We start from the raw sequence: 21021 nt of genomic DNA on the forward strand, positions 1-21021 counted from the left end.
CTCAGTCTTTTTCTCAAGACTAAACAGGCCCATTTTTTTTAACCTTTCCTCACAGGTCAGGTTTTCTAACCCTGCCCCTCCCCACAACCCAAGCCTTTTCAGCAGTCCTACTGCCTAGCCAGTTATTTTCCATTTTGTATTTGTGTGTTCCATGGTCTAATTATCCATTGTGTGAAAGGATTTCCTTTTAATCAGTTTTGAATTTGCTACTGTTTTGAATTTCACTCACTGACCACTCATTCTGGTTTATTTTCTTTATGGCGTTCAATATTTTATATACTTTTATTTGTTGTCTTTCTAAAGTAAACAGTCCCATTTTTTCAGTTTCATGGAGAGTTTTCCATGTCCCATATCATCCTCGGAGACCTTCTCTGAATGCCTATTAATTCTGCAATATCCTTTTTGAGGTGATGTGACCAGTAATGCACACAGTATTCAAGAACAGGATGCATCATTGATTAATATAATGGCATTATAATATTTTTACGAGTTATTCTCTGTTCCATTCCTTATGCATCTAGATGTCTTGTTTTGCTTTTTAGACCGCATCTGCACATTGAACAGAAGTCTTCACTGAGTTGTCTATGAAGAAGCCAGAGTTCCTTTCCTAGGTTGATAGCAATTAAGTAAGAACCTTGTAAGGTGTATGTGTAGTTTTGTTTCCCTCTTGTGTGTATTACTTTGGATTTATCAGCATTGAACTCTATTGGCCTTCATATTGCAATTCATTTAGTTTGGTTAGTTCTCTGAAGTTGATCCCCAGTACTTTGTAGTTTTGACTAATGAACATGCATAGCTTTGTCATCTATACGTTTTGCTGCTTTGCTACTTGCTTCCTTTTCCAGATCATTAATAAATTATAGTAAACACTGGATGTAGTACAGAATCTTGAGGCACCCTGTTAACCTTTTGTCATGATGAATATCAATCATATATAATCCTACCTCTTACTTTTAGTTTTTGACCCATGGCAATACTCTGCCTCTCACTCTACCAGCTTATTTTCTCTAGTAGTCTCTTGTGAGGAACCTAATCCAAAACCTTTTGAAAGTTTTATCAGCCATTTCTTCTCTATCAGTTACTTCACTGATGTGTTCAAAGAGCGTTAATAGATTAGTGAGATACAAGTTTCCTGTGGAGAAACTGCTGGTTCATCCTATCATATACTGATCTTTCAGATACTTTACTATTCTGTTTTTTTAAATTATCATTTAAACCAGTTGTCCAATACAGATGTAAGGCTTGCTGCTCTGCAATTCCTCAGATTCTCCGCCGCCCCCCCAAGAACTTTTTTAAAATATAGGCACAGTATTTAGAGAGTGCATGTTTTTGTTAGCAGCTCAGTCACTTGATACCTAAGTTCCTTCACAAGCTCAGTTGATTGCTGTTTATAGAATGTGCTGAAAACTTTAATCTAGGAGTGGTTTTCTGCTTCCTGCATGCACTCATTAACATACCACAGCTTTGTCATACCAATTTCTTGATACAGATCCACACTTAAAAATTTGTGGTATTATGGCTCTGCAGTCAGGTGGCTAAGAAGATCATCACTGGGGGTGGGGGAAAGGGGAACAACCACTGTTTCTGGCTTTTGTTTTTGACAATTTATTAGGCGTACAGCATACCTGACTTGTATGCACAGTTTTGGTCATTTTATCAATTGTGGGGAAATACTCAACTAGTACATCTAGAAAGGCATATATTAAAAGTATGTTAACGTATTTGCCCTGCAGTAGATGTACTTGATATTTTAGGGATTTTTAAAAAAATCACACTGATAGAATGTATTTTGGGAAAAGAATAAGTGTAAAATTATTTTTTTTCATAGTTTTTATCTGAGCAACTTTCTATTCTGCAGTATCATAGTAGCAGTAGCAAACATACAGGGCTGAACATTGATGAGAAGGCAGAATTGGAGGTCAGCCATATGTGGTGTATGTTTAAAATGGAATATGATATTAATGATGGCTTGGTTTATTGTAGACTACCTAGCAATGGAAACCAGGGTAGTTGGACTAACAGGAATGATTTAATACAAAGAGTAAAAAGCACAGTTAAATAGAAATATAAATCTATAGAAATCTGTACTCTTTGCTTTAAGAAACTGATCTTGCGCTACTGAGTTCAGTGGGAATATTGCCATTGTTTGTAATAGGAGTGAGATCACACCCTAACAGCATACGGCTAAATAATATATGTTGTAGCATGTCAAAGACCTAAAGACTCTATAGAGATGTAGAAAACTCTCAACTTTTAAGTGCAGAATTGACTGAGAAGATGACAAACTGCCACCCTAAATTAGGTGCGAAATAATGCAGGTTATTTCCATGGGTGTTTTCACTGGGGCAATGCATGCAATACCGCCATATTTTAAAATATCTAAGAATGTTCAGTGATTTAATTGATTTGGATTAGCTAAATTTCCTAATACATTTCAAGTCCTATATAATGTATAGTGATAACTTTCACAGTATTAAAAAATTATGGTTAAGGTTGCATACAACCTTTCATTAAACCTGTTTCCACTCACAATTTTTTAAAGAAAGTCATTTGTTTACGTTAATGTTCCTACTTAATCTCAAACCAGAGAGAATGTTTTTGTGACCTCTTGCCAAAGTCTCTGATGACAACTTTTTAGCCAGCTCTTAGAACCAGTACTGTCCTCATCCTCCTTTACCTGTCAGCTGCCTTTGACACAAGTCAATCATACTTTCCTTCTTAAAATCTTGACCTTCCTTAGATTCTGGTTCTTTTCCTGTTTCTCTAACTTCTCTTTCAGTTGTCCTTTACAGGATCCTCCTCCTGCTCCTCCTCCTCCTCTTCTTGTCCCCCCCTTCAGCTTTCTGTGGGGGTTTCCCAGGACTCTGTCCCTGGTCCTTCTCTTCTCCCTCTACCCCTTATCTCTGGGTAATCTCACCTGCAAACACAAATTCAACCACCATCTGTATGTGGATGATTCACAGATCTAACTTTACTCCAGTTCTGTCTAAATTACAATCTTGGTCTGTGTCTGACACCCCCACATGGATGTATTTCCATCAGCTCCAGCTCAACATGGCCAAGACAGAGCTCTTAATCTTACCTCCAACCCTCCCCTCCTTTCTTGATCATTGTGAACAACACCACCATTCTTTCTGTCACTCAAGCCCATAACCTGGGTGTCATCTTTGACTCATACTGGATGTGAAGAACTAGAGAGACAGTCTGTCAGGGCCTTTGTTTAAAATGCTGCAACCAAACAGTTACCTTTTGTGTTTGCTAGTTTAAAGATGCAGACAGCTTTACTGTTTAACTATTTAAAGACAGATGGTGAACCCACAGCATAGGCTGTTCTGCTCCAGGTGGGCTGCCCCAACCCCATGTGTGTAATATCATATTATTTGAGCTAGCACAGCCCATTGGAGCTGCACCTGTTCCCTAGATGTCCTTGCAACTCACCCACCCAAGGACAAAGGGTGAAGTGGGCTAGTACAGAATCTCACTACAGGACTCCCACATGGACAGCCTTTCAAAGAACCACAGTTAATGTAAGATAGGAAACTAGTTTTCTCTTCAAGTGACTGTCTACACAGATTCCTCTCTTGGTGACTAACAAGCAGTTACCTGTTTGGAGGTGTTTCAGAGCTTTCCCCTTGCACTTCTGCAGTGCCCTAGGGTTAATAGGTGCTGGCTTCTTACTCCTGTGAACCGTGTGCTTCATGACTTGTGTGGCTATTTATGGGCTACAGCTGCCATATCCCTAATGATCTAGGACAGTTTAAGAAATCCCTAGAGAAGCTTGCACCTCATTTTTCCTTGCCAAAATAACGATGTAGAAAGACTGTATCAATCTCTTTGACCTGACCTGGTCTGTCCTATCTCCACCTTTTTCCTCAGTGTCTCTACTTCAGGGGCAGTTTGTCAGGGCATGTCTTGAGGGGGAAAATGTATACATCTGGATTATGGTCGCTTAGTTGCTTTCTGTCACAATGTCTTCTACACTGTTTACAAATTATAAATAAATTTGTAGGAAGTATTGAGCCATCTGTCATAGGCTTGGTAACTGTAAGCATATACTGTGCAGGTGAACTTGAACAAATTACTTCAGGTCCTGCTAGAAGATCTTTTCAAACCAGCTCAGCATTTGTATCTCAACCTAGCCTCAATCTTTGTATCTTGCCTTGTGACTAAAACAACTGATCAATTGTACCAAATGGGGTTTGAACATTTTCAGCCACCTTGTATCCTGTAGCTGTTAAGGGTATAGCTATTATAGGGGAAAAATGCACATATTTGTAGAAAGAATGGCAAATCTGCTTGCTCAGTGCCCCAGGAGGGGTCCAAAAGATTGACTCTTCCACGTGACCCCACTGTTCTTGGGTGGTCACATATCCGTTCTCTCCTCTTCAAAGTATAAAACTGTTTACATAGGTTGAAAAAAAAAATCACTTCTCCCCACAAAAAGCTAGAATAACATGTTTGTGGATGATTGAATTAATCTTTCAACCTGGGAGCAAATTGTGGGGTTACAGTGTAGCACCTAAGCAACTGCTATTTCAACCCTTTTGCAACTTTTTTGATCCTAGTGAATGGGGTACCTGCCCACTAGATTCATCTAAGTACAGTTCCAATTATCTTAACTGGCCAGACTCCAGTGGCCAGCTAAACATCAGCCTACCTGGGCCTGTGTGGAGGCCCCAAAGTGTGGCTTCTCTGTCTGCCATAAAAGCCTAGAGGCCCTAGACAAATAGATGGCTTACAAATATCGCAAGTTTGTCTGGAAGAGTCTCAAACAGCTAAAAATAACTAAATTGAAATAGTTAAGTGCTTAATTTTAAGAATGCAGCTATCCAAAATTTCTTGATTTCTAAACCTTAACTATCTAACATTTATGAAATGCCCTTGTAACAATTTGTCTTAATGGACAATTTGTCTTAATCATTCCTTTGATTTTCATAGTTAATTAAATAACTTGGATATTATCTCAAAACACTTTGTTAAAAACAGGTTCCCTTAATTCTCAGTTCATCTGTCCTTTGTTACACTGCATTTTATGGACACTGAATAGGTAAGAGGACAGTTAATATAACCATGTAATTTATTTTGTTCTTTTAATTATATACACAAAAATCCAGATGAAAGTGTTTTTTGTAGGACTATAGATGCATTACATAACTTATGCAAATTCCACCAACCCTTGAATGATTCTTGAGCCGGTGCTTAAACTTTTGGGACTCTCTATACAATAAAATAGAAAAAAATCTCTCTTCTAAAAATAGGGTTCTTTATTTTGTGCTGAATTTTCATTTTTAAAATTAGATTTACAATGTAATTAGTTAAGTGGAGCAAAGACTTCTTTAACTTATTTTTCAGGGGAAACCTCTTATGCACTCTAGAATTCCTGAGATCAACATTTAATATTTAATAAATTTCAGTTTTAATGTTAAAATTAGCTATACATTAGCAAAAGGGCATCCTTTAAAAAATGGAAGTTAAATCCTAGTGAAGAAAATAGGAGCATAAACTCTGGCAAATGAAGTGTAAAAATATAATTAGGAAGGCCAAAAAATTTGAAGAACAGCTAGCCAGAGACTCAAAAAATAGTAGCAAATTTTTTTTTAAGTATGTCCGAAGCCAGAAGCCTGCTAAACAACCAGTGGGGCTACTGAATGATAGAGATGCTAAAGGAGCACTCAAGGATGAGAAGGCCATTGCAGAGAAACTAAATCAATTCTTTGCATTGGTCTTCACAGTTCAGAATGTGAGGGAGATTCCCAAACCCGAGTCATTCCTTTTAGGTGACAAATCTGAGGAACTGTCCCAGATTGAGGTGTCATTAGAGGAGTTTTGGAACAAATTGATACACTAAACAGTTATTCACCAAGGCCAGATGGAATTCACCTAAGAGTTCTGAAGGAACTCAAATGTGAAATTGCAGAACTGCTAACTGTAGTCTGTAACCTATCTTTTTAAAAAGGGCTCCAGAGGTGATCCTGGCAATTACAAGCCCATTTGCCTGGTACTGAAGTAAGGCTAACTGATTGAAACTATAATAAAGAACAAAATTATCCGACATGTAGATGAACATAATTTGTTGGGGAGTAGTCAACATGTTTTTTGTAAAGGGAAATCATGCCTCACCAGTTGACCAGAATTCTTTGAGGGGGTCAACAAGCATATGGACAAAGGGGATCCAGTGGATATAGTGTATTTAGATTTTCAGAAAGCCTTCGACAAGCTCCCACCAAAGGCTCTAAAGCAAAGTAAGCTATTACGGGATAAGAGGGGAAAGTCCTCTTATGGATTGGTAATTTTCTTAAAAGATAAGAACCAAAAGATGGTCAGTGTCAGAATGAAGAGCAGTAAATAGTGGTGTGCCCCAGGGGTCTGTACTGGGGCCACTTCTATTCAACATATTCATAAATGATCTGGAAAAAGGAGTGAACACTGAGGTCGCAAAATTTTTGTAGATGATACAAAACTACTCAAGATAGTTATGTCCCATGCAGACTGCAAAGAGCTACAAAAGGATCTTTCAAAACTAGGTGACTGGGCAACAAAATAGCCGATGAAATTCAGTGCTGATAAATGCAAAGTAATGCACATTGGAAAACATAATCCCAACTATACATATAAAATGATGGGGTCTAAATTAGTTGTTAACATTCAAGAAGGAGATCTTGGAGTCATTGTGGATAGTTCTCTGAAAACATCCACTCAAAGTGCAGCGGCAGTCAAAAAAATGAACAGAATGTTGGGCATCATTAAGAAAGCAATAGATAATAAGAAAATATATCGCCTCTATATAAATCCATGGTACGCCCACATCTTGAATACTGCGTGCATATGTGGTCGCCCCATCTCCCCCCCCCCCCCCCCCCAAAAAAAAAAAGGAATTGGAAACGGTTCAGAAAAGGGCAACAAAAATTATTAGGGATATGGAACGGCTTCTGTATGAGGAGAGATTAATAAGGCTGGGATTTTTCAGCTTGGAAATCAGATGACTAAGGGAGGATATGATAGAGGTGTATAAAATCATGACTGGTGTGGAGAAAGTAAATAAGTGTTTACTCCTTCTCATAACACACGTACTAGAGGTCACCAAATGAAATTAATAGGCAGCAGGTTTGAAACAAACAAAAGGAGGTATTTCTTCACACAACGCACAGTCAACCTGTAGAACAATTTGCCAGAGGATGTGGCGGCCAAGACTATAACAGGGTTCAAAAAAGAACTAGATAAATTCATGGAGGATAGGTCCATCAATGGCTATTAACCAGGATGGGCAGGGATGGTGTCTCTCGCCTCTGTTTGTCAGAAGCTGGGAATGGGCGACAGGGAATGGATCACTTGATTACCTTTTCTGTTCATTCCCTCTGGGGCACCTGACATTGGCCACTGTCAGAAGACAGGATACTAGGCTAGATGGACCTTTGGTCTGACCCAGTATGGCCGTTCTTAGGCATTATGTTTACATAATTTTAAAAAAAATTCAATGGATGTAGTAAATACTACCATTTGATAGTTTAAAAAATGCCTTTGCCTATCCCCTTAATATAGTTTTAGTTTACCCTTTCAGTGAGAAAATTGGCAGACTTTAAAATCATAATTAGCGTGGTCCCAACAGTAATTTTGTTAAAATATCCGGCTGCAAGTCTGAAATGGTCCTCCTTTGCATTTATAATGTTCTGGTTCACTTTCTTGAATATACTGTTGACTTCACTAAGTGCCGCTATTTCCATGGAAAAGTACTTGTTGACAAATTCTAACAAGGCAATAATATAAAGCAGTGGGTACAACTTCTCATTGCACGTAAAATCATCTTTATTTTTTTAAACAATGTTAATCTTGGTATTTAAATTCCTAAGAAATGCTGTGATTTTCTTTGAGAAGATAACCAATTTTCTAGATAAAGGAAAAGCAGTAGACTCTAATCTATGTGGATTTCAGTAAAGCATTTGATAACTTCCCACATGGAACTGTAAGTTAAATTGGAGAAGATGGGGATTAAATTAGAACTGAAAGGTGAGTTAGAAACTAGTTTAAAGGGGAGGCTATAAGTAAGGCTATGTTTGTGTCGCGGAGGTCATGGAAGTTACAGAATCAGACTTCCAGAAACCTCCGTGACATTCTCAGGACTCTGGAGCTGACAGTAATGTGGCCCTGGGAGGGTTACAGCGACAATCGACAGGGGGGGCCCCCCCTGCAAAGTTCCAGCACAGGTGATAGACTCTTGAGGGAGCCCCTCCTCAGGGTTCCAGTTACAGGCGACAGCTTGCCCAGGGGGAGTGGGTCGCCTTGGGCAAGTGGCTGGGGTGTCCCGTTTTTCCTTTGGGAAATATGGTCATCCTGCGGCTCCCATGATTTCCCCCACAACTCCCAGCCGCCACGATGGTGGGGGAAATCATGGAGCCACAGCAGCAAAAGTCACAGACAGATCACAGCTTTTGTGAATTTTTTTTTTGTTGTGACCTGTCCATGACTTTTACTTAAAAAAAACCATGACAGAATCTTAGCCTTAACTATAACAGGTTATGCTGAAAGGTGAACTGCCAGTCCGGGGAGAGGTTATTAGTGGAGTTCCTTAAGGTTTGGTCTTGGGACCAATCTTTATTTAACATTTTCATCCATGACCTTGGCACAAAAAGGGAGCGTTAATAAAATTTGTGGATGACACCTAATTGGTAGGTATTGTTAATATAGGAGGAGAACTGGCATGTTCTACAAGAAGATTTGCATGACCTTGAACACTGGAGAAAGACATGGGATGAAATTTAATAGTGCTAAATGCAAGGGACTAACAACAAGAATTTTTGCTTTAAGCTGGGGATTTATAAGTTGGAAGCAACAGAGTAGGAGAAAGACCTGGGTGTATTAGTAGATGACAGGGTGACAGTGAGCCTGTGAAAAAGGGTAATGCAATCCTAGGATGCACCAGCCGAGATATCCTAGTAGGGAAAGGGAAGGTTATTACTGTTGTACAAAGCATTGATGAGACCTCATCTGGAATACTATGTGCAATTTTGGTCTCCCATGTTTAAGAAACAGGTGCAGAGAATGGCTACTAAGATACTCTGAGGAATGGAGAATCTACCTTATGAGAGGAGGCTTACAGAACTTGGCTTGCTGAACTTAACAGATGCTGAGGAGAGAGATGATTGCTCTCTTTGTAAATATATCCGAGGGATAAACACCCAGGGAGGGAGAGGAATTATTTACGTTCAGGGCCAATGTTGGCACAAGAACAAATGGTTATAAACTGGCCATCGACCAGTATAGGGTTGAAATTAAATCAAGGTTTCTGATCATCAGAGGAATGAACTTCAGGAACAGCCTCCCAAAGGGAGAAGAGAGGGCAAAAACCCAGACTAGTTTCAAGACCGAGCTTGATAAGTTTATGAACGGGATTGTATGATGAGGTTGTGTACAATGGCATGAGGGCCATTGTTGACCGCTATTGGCAAATATCTCCAGTGGCAGGACACGGGATGCTAGATGGGAGGGTTCCAAGTTACTACAGAGAATTCTTTCCCAGCTGTCTGGCAGTGGGCATCATTGACCTGCTCAGGGTTTAACCAATTGCCATATTTGGGATTGAGAAGGAATTTCCACCCGATCAGGTTGGCAGAGACCCTGAGGGCTTTTTGCCTTCCTCTACAGTGTGGGGCATGGACTTTAGTAACTCAGACACAGGTTATGGGTCTATTTCAGGAGTGGGTAGATGAGTTTCCGTGTCCTGCAATGTGCAGGTCAGATTAGATGATGATGATTGTCCCTTCTGGCTTTAACGGCCTATGCTTCCACACTGCAATAAAAGACCTATGGCATGGCTGCGGCTGGCCTAAGTCAGCTGGCTTTGGCTTGCAGGGCTCAGACTGCAGGGCTAAAAATTACAGTGTAGATATTCGGGCTCAGCCTGGAGCCTAGGCTCTGAAACCCCGGCTCTGAAACCCCATGACGGGGGTGGGTCTTGGAGCCTGAGCTGCAGCCTGAACCCATATGTCTGCAAATTTTAGCCCTGCAGCCAAGCCCTATGAGCCTATGAACCAGTTGATCCAGACTGAGACTTGGTACCATGGGTTTTTTTATTGCAGTATAGATGTATCCTATGAGACTTAGCTGGGCAGTAAAGCTTACTTTGTTTGCCAGGTATGCATTACTTTACAGAGTGGAGAAAGCTCTTGTAATAGAAACTTCTGTCTCTTACTATGGTAGCAGATTTTTGTTTAGATGTGGAAAACTTATTACTAAAATAATAAGACAAATGTGATGTAAGTATACCTGTAGACCACTTTCCTCTGCAGGTAACTAGAGTAGTTTACATGCCTGTTGATCAGTCTTTTCTTGGAAGGTGGAAGTAAAAATTGTCTGTCTTTCAACAGGCTAAAATGACTACTGTGCGAATGCAGTAGAATAAATGGCGTCAAAAGTAACGGATGCTATAGTCTGGTACCAGAAGAAGGTAAGCTTTTTAGTTAAAATGTGGTGTTGGTGCTGGTGGTAGTGGTAAAAGAAAGGAAGGGGGATGGTGGTGGTGGTGGTTGGGTTTTTGTTTTGTTTGTTTTTTTTCTCTTGAAGTGTTGATTTGTGTAGGCTCTAGAAATGAGTAGCTCAAACTATTTTTCCAAAAATGCTTGATTAAACATATGTTAAGAGTACTTGTGGCAGTGAAACTTCAATTAAAAAGTTTGTGTTGATTCCTTTTGGGCTGCTTGGTTTTTTTTTTTTTTTTCTTAAAAGGAAAAATGTGGTTTTGAAGGAAAGTTTTCATTTATTGGTTGTAGACTAAAACATTGGTGTATAGGAGAATTTACAGTTTATGTAGTACTTTAAAAAGTATTGAAATAACACTATTTGAAGGAAAAGCAAACTGCAAGGCTGAAAGTAAAGATTTCATTTATCTTTTAACTCCTCGGTTAATGGCTCTGCTTTCCAGAATATTCAAATTTTAAAAATTTTTTTATTTGTACTGATATGTGGTGTTTTTTTTTTTAAGTTATCCATTATATATCTACAATTGTGTTTCTAGGATTTGTTAACCAATTCCATTAATGTACATGAAAACTGCTAAATGTTGCTCCATATTTTGGTTTTAAAATCTCAAACTGTATCATTCATGACTTAGTCTGCCACAGTTTTTTAATATACTTTAGAATTCGAACTGCTTTTCAGTTATAAAGCAGCACGGAGCTAGAATTCATGATTTCAGTGCTCTGATGCTAGGATTTAAACCAGGAAGGACTGTCTTATATAACGCATATTAGTTTAAAAATGTACTATATTTAGTTAGGCTCTAATGAAAAGTTATGGGTGTTTTTGTGTGTGTGTGGTGGTTTTTTGTTTTTGTTTTTGGATTTAAAAAAAACCCTCATTTGCTTGCAAATCAGCAACTCTTAATATTTTTTGTTCACTTGGGATAACCTGTTGAGAATACACATCTCATTTTTATGAGCAGGGTGACAGCATCATGGTTCACTATCCTACATACAAGATATGCAATAATTATTGTTTTCATTGCACTATTGTGTTGAACCTTTACAATTGTGGATAACGCGACATTGAAAAGGCAAATCTAAAACCTTGATAACAAATGAGATGCTATTTATAATGTAGTTTTGGTTATATTAAAACACATTTAACTGTAAAATGTTTTCAGAGCATACTAGTGAATGAAGACTACTTCAGTGATCTTCAGTTATCCCTGTCTCCCATTATTTAGGTCTTTGCTAGAAGAAATAAAATAAAATATCTAAATTTAAAAGTGCAGGAACCTTTTGTTGTAAGGAAAACTAATGGAAGAATTACTGACAAATAGATTGAAGCTTTAGGTGTGTGTTCTTCTCTCTGGTACTAGTTGCAAGTCTTTTTACAAGTCTGGTGTAAACCTTCGAGTCTGAACATTCTAAGATAAAATTACATACCAACTACCCCCATATTTAAAATAATATTTTAGGTTGTAAAGTAATTGACTTGAAAGTTTAGATAATATTTTCATTCATTTCCCATGCAACATTAATTCAGTCCTCTTATGGTATGCTTTTTGATAGTCTTTAATTCCATGATCACCCCCTATTTTTTTTCCCACTGCACCCTGGCCATTCGGAGATCAAGACGGATGGTGTTCAGGGAATGATTCAGAATTGTGTTGTGAAACTAGGCTATTTGTAGGATTCCTGCCTCATTTGCTCTAGAAGTTGGAAGATATATAAGGAATGAGGTAAGGAACTACTGAAGGAGAGGATGGTCTTGTGGTTAAGACAGGTGAATGGCACACAGGGATACTTTATTTTCATGTTAATATTGTGTTCCTGGGCCCGCTGTGAGAAAGTGGTGAGTCCTCGTAACTGCAACTAAAGGCAATGGAAGTGGTGCATGCTCAGCTTCTCTGGTGGTAAAACAGCTGATCAAATGAGAACAGGGGTGGAAATCAGGAGGAAGCCCTGAGATGGCCAAATTGATAGGTTTGCCTGATGCTATCTGTAAAATGGGGAGAATAATACTTTTATCTCACTGGGGAGATAAATTCATTAATATGTGAATGCCCTAGAAAAGACAACAAGGAAATAATTCTGTATTCAGTCCAAAATCTGGATAACTTTCATTAAATAAAGTAGGGACTGCACACTGAATGATGAAGATAAAAACAACCATTGAATAGATGTCTCATTCCCTATGTTGAATATTTTCAAGTGCTTGACTTTGCAACATAAAATATATTAAATAACAATCTTTACTGTAGTTTATTTCCTAGCCTGTACTTAAAAAGGGAAAAATTATATTCTGTGCAACAATAACCTCCCTCCCCCCCCCCCCATGCATCATCTTCAAGCTTTAAACCCTGAAGCTTCCTTCAGCATGGAATTCTGCCAAGTGAAATACAGGACCTGCTGCAGGAAGCTGTTATCCTGGGGGGAAATGGGCCACTGGGGCCATGAGCTTTGCTTGTCCTGGGAAGTGGTGTCAGGGAGTTTCATAGAATATCAGGGTTGGAAGGGACCTCAGGAGGTCATCTAGTCCAACCCCCTGCTCAAAGCAGGACCGATCCCTGACTAAATCATCCCAGCCAGGGCTTTGTCAAGCCTGACCTTAAAAACTTCTAGGGAAGGAGATTCCACCACCTCCCTAGGTAACGCATTCCAGTGTTTCACCACCCTCGTCGTGAAAGAGTTTTTCCTAATATCCAACCTAAATCTCCCCCACTGCAACTTGAGACCATTACTCCTTGTTCTGTCATCTGTTTGCCTGCCTGTTTTTCTTCTTCCCCAGAAGATGGCGGGGTAAGGGGAAACTCCTGCTCCATGTGGTACTCTAGAGAGGAGAGGGGATCAGTAGGGCCATGCCTTGTGTCTTGTGCCTTGTTTAGGGGCACCTGGCTTACCTTCCTTTTTCCTCTATACTGAGAGGCAGGGGTAAGCTTCTTCCTCCATATGGTGGTCCTAGAAGGAGAGGTGCAGGGCTTAATTTGTGCCAAGGCTGAGCCCCGACACCTCTAGGTTTGGCAATTCATAGCACTGGTACCACTTGCCACATCGGTTATGAAAGTACAAAAATGCTTGAGCCCCAGCACCTCTTTCATTACAAATTAAGCCGCTGGAGAGATGGGCTTTTGGGTCTGGGTAGGAAAAAGAGTTGTGGGGGAGAAACATGAACCAGCTCTTTCTTCCCTACCCCTGGAAACACTGTTTGATCTTGGTGTTCCCAAAGTAGCATGTATTGTGCTGTTGTTACTTTGGTAATGGCATGGGACCATGTTTATGTTCATTTGTTTTGGCATGGTGCCAAATTTTGCTAATGTCATAAGAGATAGAAGGGAAGTGGCAATTCTAACAGTTTAAAACTTGAATGGAATTTCATGGATGAAGACAAGGCCCTTTTTTAACACCCCCCCCCCCCCCCGGATTCTTCTCCCAGCTGAAATTCAAAGGCCTTCTGTAGAGAAAAGAGGTGTTCAGAACTTTGCAAAAATGAAATATTTTGTGACTTTTTTTAAATGGAAAGAATTAGGCAACCTAAATATGAAGGGTATGGTTTATTAATTTAAACCAAAAAGCTTTCAAAGTAATACAAAATTATTCAGATGCCTAGTATAGCCTGCAGGGGCCCAGAGGCCTGTCACTCTGGATATCTCTCTCTGCTCCAGGACCAGTCACAGGAGTCAGTCTCCTTCCTACAGCTCTCCCTCCAACGTATCTCTTTCAGCCCTTTATAGCAGGGGTGGGCAAACTTTGTGGCCCGAGGGCCACATCAGGGTTGCGAAACTCTATATGGAGGGCCGGGTAGGGAAGGCTGTGCCTCCCCAAACAGCCTGGCCCTTCCCCCTCCCACTTCCCACCACCCAGCCCCCCAAACCTCCACCCCATCCAACCGCCCCCTGCTCCAGGGGAGGGGGGACAGCAGGGGAAGGGCCAGGGGCTAGCCTCCCTGGCCAGGAGCTCAAGGACTGAGCAGGATGGTCCCGTAAGCCAGATGTGGCCTGAGGGCTGTAGTTTGCCCACGTCTGCTTTATAGGCATCACTGACCCCTTCTCAGGTGGGCCTGATAATTGAACAGGGTTGCTGACTCCATGCCCCTGGCCCTTAAAGGAGTAAGCTACCCTGTTAGTGTCATTACCAATTGTCCGTATTGCCTCTGAGCCCTGCAAACACTTATGACTAACTTTACTCATATGATCAGTCCCATTGGCAGAAATTGAGTTGCTCAGATTATTAAAGTTTATTTTTGTACTTAAGTGTTTTAAAATTCATACCCTCTATATTGTTACAATAAATGTATTGTGTCTTGGGAGAATGCATGTGAGCTCTTGTCTGTAGTAGTGATCTGGAAAAGTATCATCACATGATCTGTTATGGTGACTAAGTCAGAATTTCCTTACTCTTAAGAATTTTAAGACTGACCAACACTACTTGAGGTTTATAAAATATTTATAGTGGGAGCTTACAGTTCATGTTCAAATTTAATTGATGATCTGTTTTTCATATATTCCCCTTTCTGAAATATTTATCTTTTTAATAGTGATTTCATTGCTTTGCTTCTGCTCAAAAGTGACTTTTCCAGAAAGTTTCTTCAAAATTAGTTCAGCTGGTTTTGAACTTTGAAAAAGGTGTATGCATGAGGAGACTTAATCATTTTTTCTTTTTAAGATGGAAGTTAAAGCAAAAATGCCTGAAGTTTGATCAGGAGAGTTGGCATGGATGCAACTTTGAAAACAAATGCTTTTGCTTTGGGGAGGAGGGGAAACAATTAGTTTTACTTAAGAGAACCCTTTCAAAATTGTATATGTAGCTTGTCAGAACATGTCCGTAGGTCTACATGTGTGTACTAATGCACTGAACTCACATACCACAACTTGAATAGATGAGTAGCTGCACAGAAACATTTCCTCTTGAAAAGTCCTGAGAAACTTGACAAACACTATCAATTTATTTTAAACTAGGGTGGATGAAATCAATGACATTTAAAAAAAAAAATCCGATTTTTTTTATTTAAATTGCATTTTTCCTCAAAGCATTTTATCAAAAAAATACGATCTAAAGATATCTCCTCATGGAATAGGGATTATAAATTCTAATTCTATAGTATGAGACAATATATTCATGTAATGTTTAAGAAACATTTTTTGTAAATGAGTTCATGGATTAGGGACCCAATTTTATGGGGTTCCAGGGGCTTCCGTATAGATTATTTTGGTTAATCTTTCTATCTATCCAAAGAGACTCAGTGCTCAGTCTAGAAGATACCATCAGAGATGCTTAGTTTTGCAGTTCTCAAACTGTGAATTTGTGTCTCCAAGATAATATGCTTGTTAATTGTTAACAGCAAAAATGTTTTTTCAAATATATATATAGAGGTGAGAAATAACAGACCTCAACCCTATTATTCCTCTGCAAATTTGTGTACACAGAGTCAATCCCTTACCTCTCTAAAAGTGCAAAGTTTCAAAAAGTTGAATGAATAGAAGATTGTTGGGGGCAGAATAGATCTGGACAAGGAGAAGTCTGAAGGGAAGGACAGGCAGTAGAAACAAAAGTGAAACTGTTAAGAGCAGCATATTCCAGAAGTCTTGAGGTCTTTCTGAGCGTAGCCTTCATTGATTTGAGATCTACCGTACCATCCTCTCACTAGAAAGGAAAACCTATAATGGCAGCAGGGTGTAAAAGAGACCCAGTTTGGGAATATTTTAATGAAGTTCCTCTACCCGTGGGTAAGACAGGCATGCATGTGAAATGCAAACTGTCATAAATATAAAGGGAAAGGTAAACCCCTTTAAAATCCCTCCTGGTCAGAGGAAAACTCCTCTCACCTGTAAAGGGTTAAGGAGCTAAAGGTAACCTCGCTGGCACCTGACCAAAATGACCAATGAGGAGACAAGATACTTTCAAAAGCTGGGAGGAGGGAGAGAAACAAAGGGTCTGTGTGTCTGTCTGTCTTTATGCTGCCTTTGCCGGGGATAGACCAGGAATGGCGTCTTAGAACTTTTAGTAAGTAATCTAGCTAGGTATGTGTTAGATTATGATTTCTTTAAATGGCTGAGAAAAGAATTGTGCTGAATAGAATAACTATTTCTGTCTGTGTATCTTTTCTGTAACTTAAGGTTTTGCCTAGAGGGATTCTCTATGTTTTGAATCTAATTACCCTAAGGTATCTACTATCCTGATTTTACAGAGGGGATTTCTTTACTTCTATTTACTCCCATTTCTATTAAAAGTCTTCTTGTAAGAAAACTGAATGCTTTTTCATTGTTCTCAGATCCAAGGGTCTGGGTCTGTAGTCACATAGGCAAATTGGTGAGGCTTTTTACCAAACCTTGTCCAGGAAGTGAGGTGCAAGGTTTTGGGGAAGTATTTTGGGGGGAAAGACGTTTCCAAACAGCTCTTCCCCAGTAACCAGTATTTGTTTTGTGGTGGTAGCGGCCAATCCAAGGACAAAGGGGGAATATTTTGTACCTTGGAGAACTTTTTGACCTAAGCTAGTAAAGATAAGCTTAGGAGATTTTCATGCAGGTCCCCACATCTGTACGTTCAGAGTGGGGCAGGAACCTTGACACAAACAGTGCAACAAAGAAATGCAAGGCCTGGTTTCCCAAATGAAACAACATCATGAAAAGTGTTCCTTCTCAGGAGGAAGCTGCATTGAAGATGATGAAAGGAACATGTCTGAACATGCAAGATCTTCAGGTTGATAAACTTTTTTTTATTTCATACTTCTTTCTTAAGGACTGCCTGTCTTCCTTCTGGACTATTCTTGAATTCTCGTGTTTGAGCAAAAAATACAGTTGTTACTGTATGGTACTATCATTTTAGATGCAGTTGTGATAAAAAATAAATAGCTAAAATAGGTAGGTCTTCCTTTTACAGTTTCACCTTTAACGTAGTACCCAGTGTCAGTGAATGCAATGGAGTAATACTATATGAGCAGTATGGTAATAATTAAATAACTGCATTGACTTATTTTGTTTAGGAGAATCCATCCTCAACATACAGGATTCTGAAGACTCCACCTTCAAGATCACCATCATTTTCTATAGTTTCAGAGTTATCTGCCAATGATGGCGTTTCAGTCACATCATGTATGTCACATAGCCACAGTAATCAACTGTAGCAAAGAGGGGAAAAAAAAATCTCCATCATCCAGAAACAACCATAGATATCTTTTTGATAAGAACCAGCAGATTACAAAAAGAGGTAATTGATGGAAAAAATTGCCCAGTTTGTTTATGCAACTAACTCTCCTTTCCGTATAAATAAGAACCCACACTTTATTAACATGGTTCAGTCATCAAGACCAGGATACAGTCCACCCAACAGTGCAGGTGTCACAGGCAAACTGCTGGATAAAGTGTATGGAAGAGAAATTGAGCAGTGTGCAAAAAGTCTAGAGGACGAATTATTAACCTGAGTCTTGATGGGTGGAGCAATGTCCACAATGATCCTGTTGTATTTGCTGGTGTGACAACAGAAGAAGGAAATGTTTTCCTTACAGAAACAGTTGATACATCAGGAAATGCACGCACACAGCAGAATACTTACAAGAAGTAGCCGTAAAAGCTGTAACAAACTGATAAATTCAAATGTCTAATACGCAGGTTGGTCACAGACAATGCTGCAAATGTATCCAAGATGAGAAGAATTTATTTAGAAGCGTGAAGAGAGTCCCAAGCTAATAACATATGGTTGCAGTAATTATTTAATGCACCTCCTAGTCAAAGACTTTAGTGTTCCAGAAATAAAGGCGAACGTTGTTGAAATTGCAAAATACTTCTGTAACAACCACTTTACAGCAGCTGCTCTGAAAAAAGGGGGAGGAACCAAGCTAACTCTCCCACAAGACATGCGATGGAACTCAGTGGTGGACTGTTTTGAGCACTATCTCAAGAACTGGCCTAATCTGATGACAGTTTGTGAACAAAATTGTAAAAAAATAGATGGCACTGTCACAGCCCAAGTTCTCAACATTGGGCTTAAGAGAAATGTTGAACACATGCTGAGTACCCTGAAGCCTATTTCTGTAGCCTTGAACAAAATGCAGAGAAATAGCTGTTTATTTGCTGACACAGTTGAAATTTGGAAGGAACTGAGTGAGATCTTAAAAAGAAAAATATGCAATGACAGAGTTGAATTACAAGCATTAAAAAAACAAATGGGACAAGCACGGTCTCCAGCTCGTTTTCTTGCAAATATTCTCAATACTCTGTACCAGGGTCAAACCTTAACTGCTGAAGCAGGGGAGTTGGCTGTGACATGGGCATCCAGCAATCATCCCTCCATAATGCCAACTATAATAAACTTCAGAACTAAAGGGTGAGCCATTCAAGAAATATGTTTGCTGGGGATGTTTTAAAGAAAATCACACCAGTTCACTGGTGTGAAAGTCACTTAAGCACTTGGATTCAGAGACTGAAGTGATGATCTTATTTTTAACAGCAGTAGGTTCTTCTGCTGGTGTAGAAAGATTTTCTTCCTTTGGACTAATTCATTCTAAATTGAGAAATCGTTTGGGACCTGAAAAAGCAGGAAAGCTTTTTTTCTTTTCCAGATTATGAACAAACAGGAAAATGAGGATGAAGATGACTGAGTTAGCTGCAGAAGCCAATATTTTAAGTTTTTCATGTTCGCCTGGCTGATTGTTAAATTAAATTGACTATTTTTGTTAAAAAGAATTTTAACAAACAAACCTGATTTTAAAAAACTTGAATGTTTAACTAAATTCAAAAATGCATATGATTGTTTTGTTAAAATATTGTTTGCTGTTGAAGAAAAAAATCCAGAATACATAACCTTGTTGTTAAATAAAACAATTTAAGTGTCTGTCTGGTAGTGTTCTCCTTAATACAGCATGGCAAGAAAATCCAAATATTAATGATTAACCTGTTGAATTGGAGATTGTTCACATCCCAATGACTTCATAAATATCTGCTTCAATTGCCTTTGGTAAATAAAGTAACCAAACAATTATTCATTTTTCTGATATAGCTGTAAAAGCTAATCTGAAAAGTTTTCAAAATAAATCACTTTATAAATGTATAGTGTGTACCTTCTAAAAAGGAAACCTACATCTATCTCTGAGTTGTGAAGAATATGTATTAAGGTTATAACAACCAACAAGAATGTACTTTTATGTAGCAATCCATGATTAAATAGTCTTCCTGACTATTGATTTAAATCAGATCCACCTTATTTTAAACAATTAGCATGTCTACCTGAACACCTTTTTCAGTTTTTCCTGGTTTTGTTCTCCATTGCTTTTAATAAAAAATAAATTTAAAAAAATCTGTTCCACTTTTTTTCCTTTTTAGCAAAGGAAAAACTAATGGTCTTCAAAGAGAAAACAGCATTTGACCTATTGCTAATTTTGCTGTGAAATACACAAACTTTGACAGAGTTTTTCACTAATTTTTGTTAACTAATAGGTACAAAAATTTTAGACAGGCATAATTTTCAAATTGATGGTGATCTGTTAGGTGAGCAAGTTGAATTGGCACCGTGCAAGAAATTTACAAGATGCTCAGCATCTTATCTCTGGATTTTCTTTGTTCTTAAATGCTTGGGGAATTTAAATGCAAGAATGTAACATTAATGTGTAGTGTTAAGATTGCAAGACCAGCATTCAATAATGAATTCTTAAAGTTAAGGTTTATCTTGAAATATTAACGTGCATACTATACCTAATATTTGTGTTCCTCTTTCCCTGGAAAAAGTAGATCTTAATGAATTAATGATCTTAATGAATTGGGCCTTGATTCTGCATCTGACTGCATGTCAGTTAACTTTGAGTGAGTGAAGCTTCACTTGAATACAGAGGTTCCCAAGTACTCAGTCATTTGCAAGTTTTGGAGCCTTACTTTGTTATTAGTGTGTGTGTATATATAGTAAAACATACATGATGTGCAATATGGCAGTTACAGTATTGTCAACCCAAACATTCAAAAATTGTGATTCAGACCTCAAAATCATGAGATTTAAAAAAAAAAAATTAAAGTTCTTTCTTTGCCTTCTAGTTTAAGACTTTTTAGGCTACACTTATGCTTGAAAATATGACCCTTCTTTCTGTATAACCGCAAGAACTAGAAACTTACTTTGTGAAAATGAAGACTCAGACTTAAGAAAAACACTCAGTATAACGACAGGTTTCAGAGTAGCAGCCGTGTTAGTCTGTATTCGCAAAAAGAAAAGGAGTACTTGTGGCACCTTAGAGACTAACAAATTTATTTGAGCATGAGCTTTCGTGAGCTACAGCTCACTTCATCGGTTTCATGAAACTTATGCTCAAATAAATTTGTTAGTCTCTAAGGTGCCACAAGTACGCAGTATATTGGGACTCCTGATAAAATGGTTAGAGTTTACAACATTGGAAGTATTGTGAGGGCAAACCTTCAATTTCATAGCTTCTGAGTGCTTGACCTTAACTTTTTGTATTAATTGGGTTTTTTATATAAATATCTCCTCTCTAAATAGTTTCATCATAATCCTTTCATGCCAGTGACCCCTTCTGCTCCATTCTGAAACTGGAAAAATCCAGCTCTTAATATTGACTGATTTAATATAT

General features: G+C 38.7%; 1 protein-coding gene across 10 annotated transcripts in view; it reads left to right on the plus strand.

The window, feature by feature from the left end:
* Positions 1 to 21021, plus strand: part of PHTF2 (putative homeodomain transcription factor 2) — a 187678-nt gene that overhangs the window by 15524 nt on the left and 151133 nt on the right. For 9 of the 10 annotated variants that reach the window (XR_012156838.1, XM_073328594.1, XM_073328591.1 and 6 more), the window contains exon 2: positions 10362 to 10441. Coding sequence is in view for 9 of the 10 variants with exons in the window: in XM_073328594.1 (XP_073184695.1) it covers positions 10397 to 10441 (45 nt within the window). In the remaining variant the exon portion in view is untranslated. Of the gene's footprint in view, positions 1 to 563; positions 627 to 10361; positions 10442 to 21021 lie in introns of those variants that run through there. The other variant, XM_073328590.1, reaches the window with a different exon arrangement.

This window comes from Lepidochelys kempii, chromosome 1 (assembly GCF_965140265.1).
Source record: "Lepidochelys kempii isolate rLepKem1 chromosome 1, rLepKem1.hap2, whole genome shotgun sequence".
Classification (NCBI taxonomy): domain Eukaryota; kingdom Metazoa; phylum Chordata; order Testudines; family Cheloniidae; genus Lepidochelys; species Lepidochelys kempii.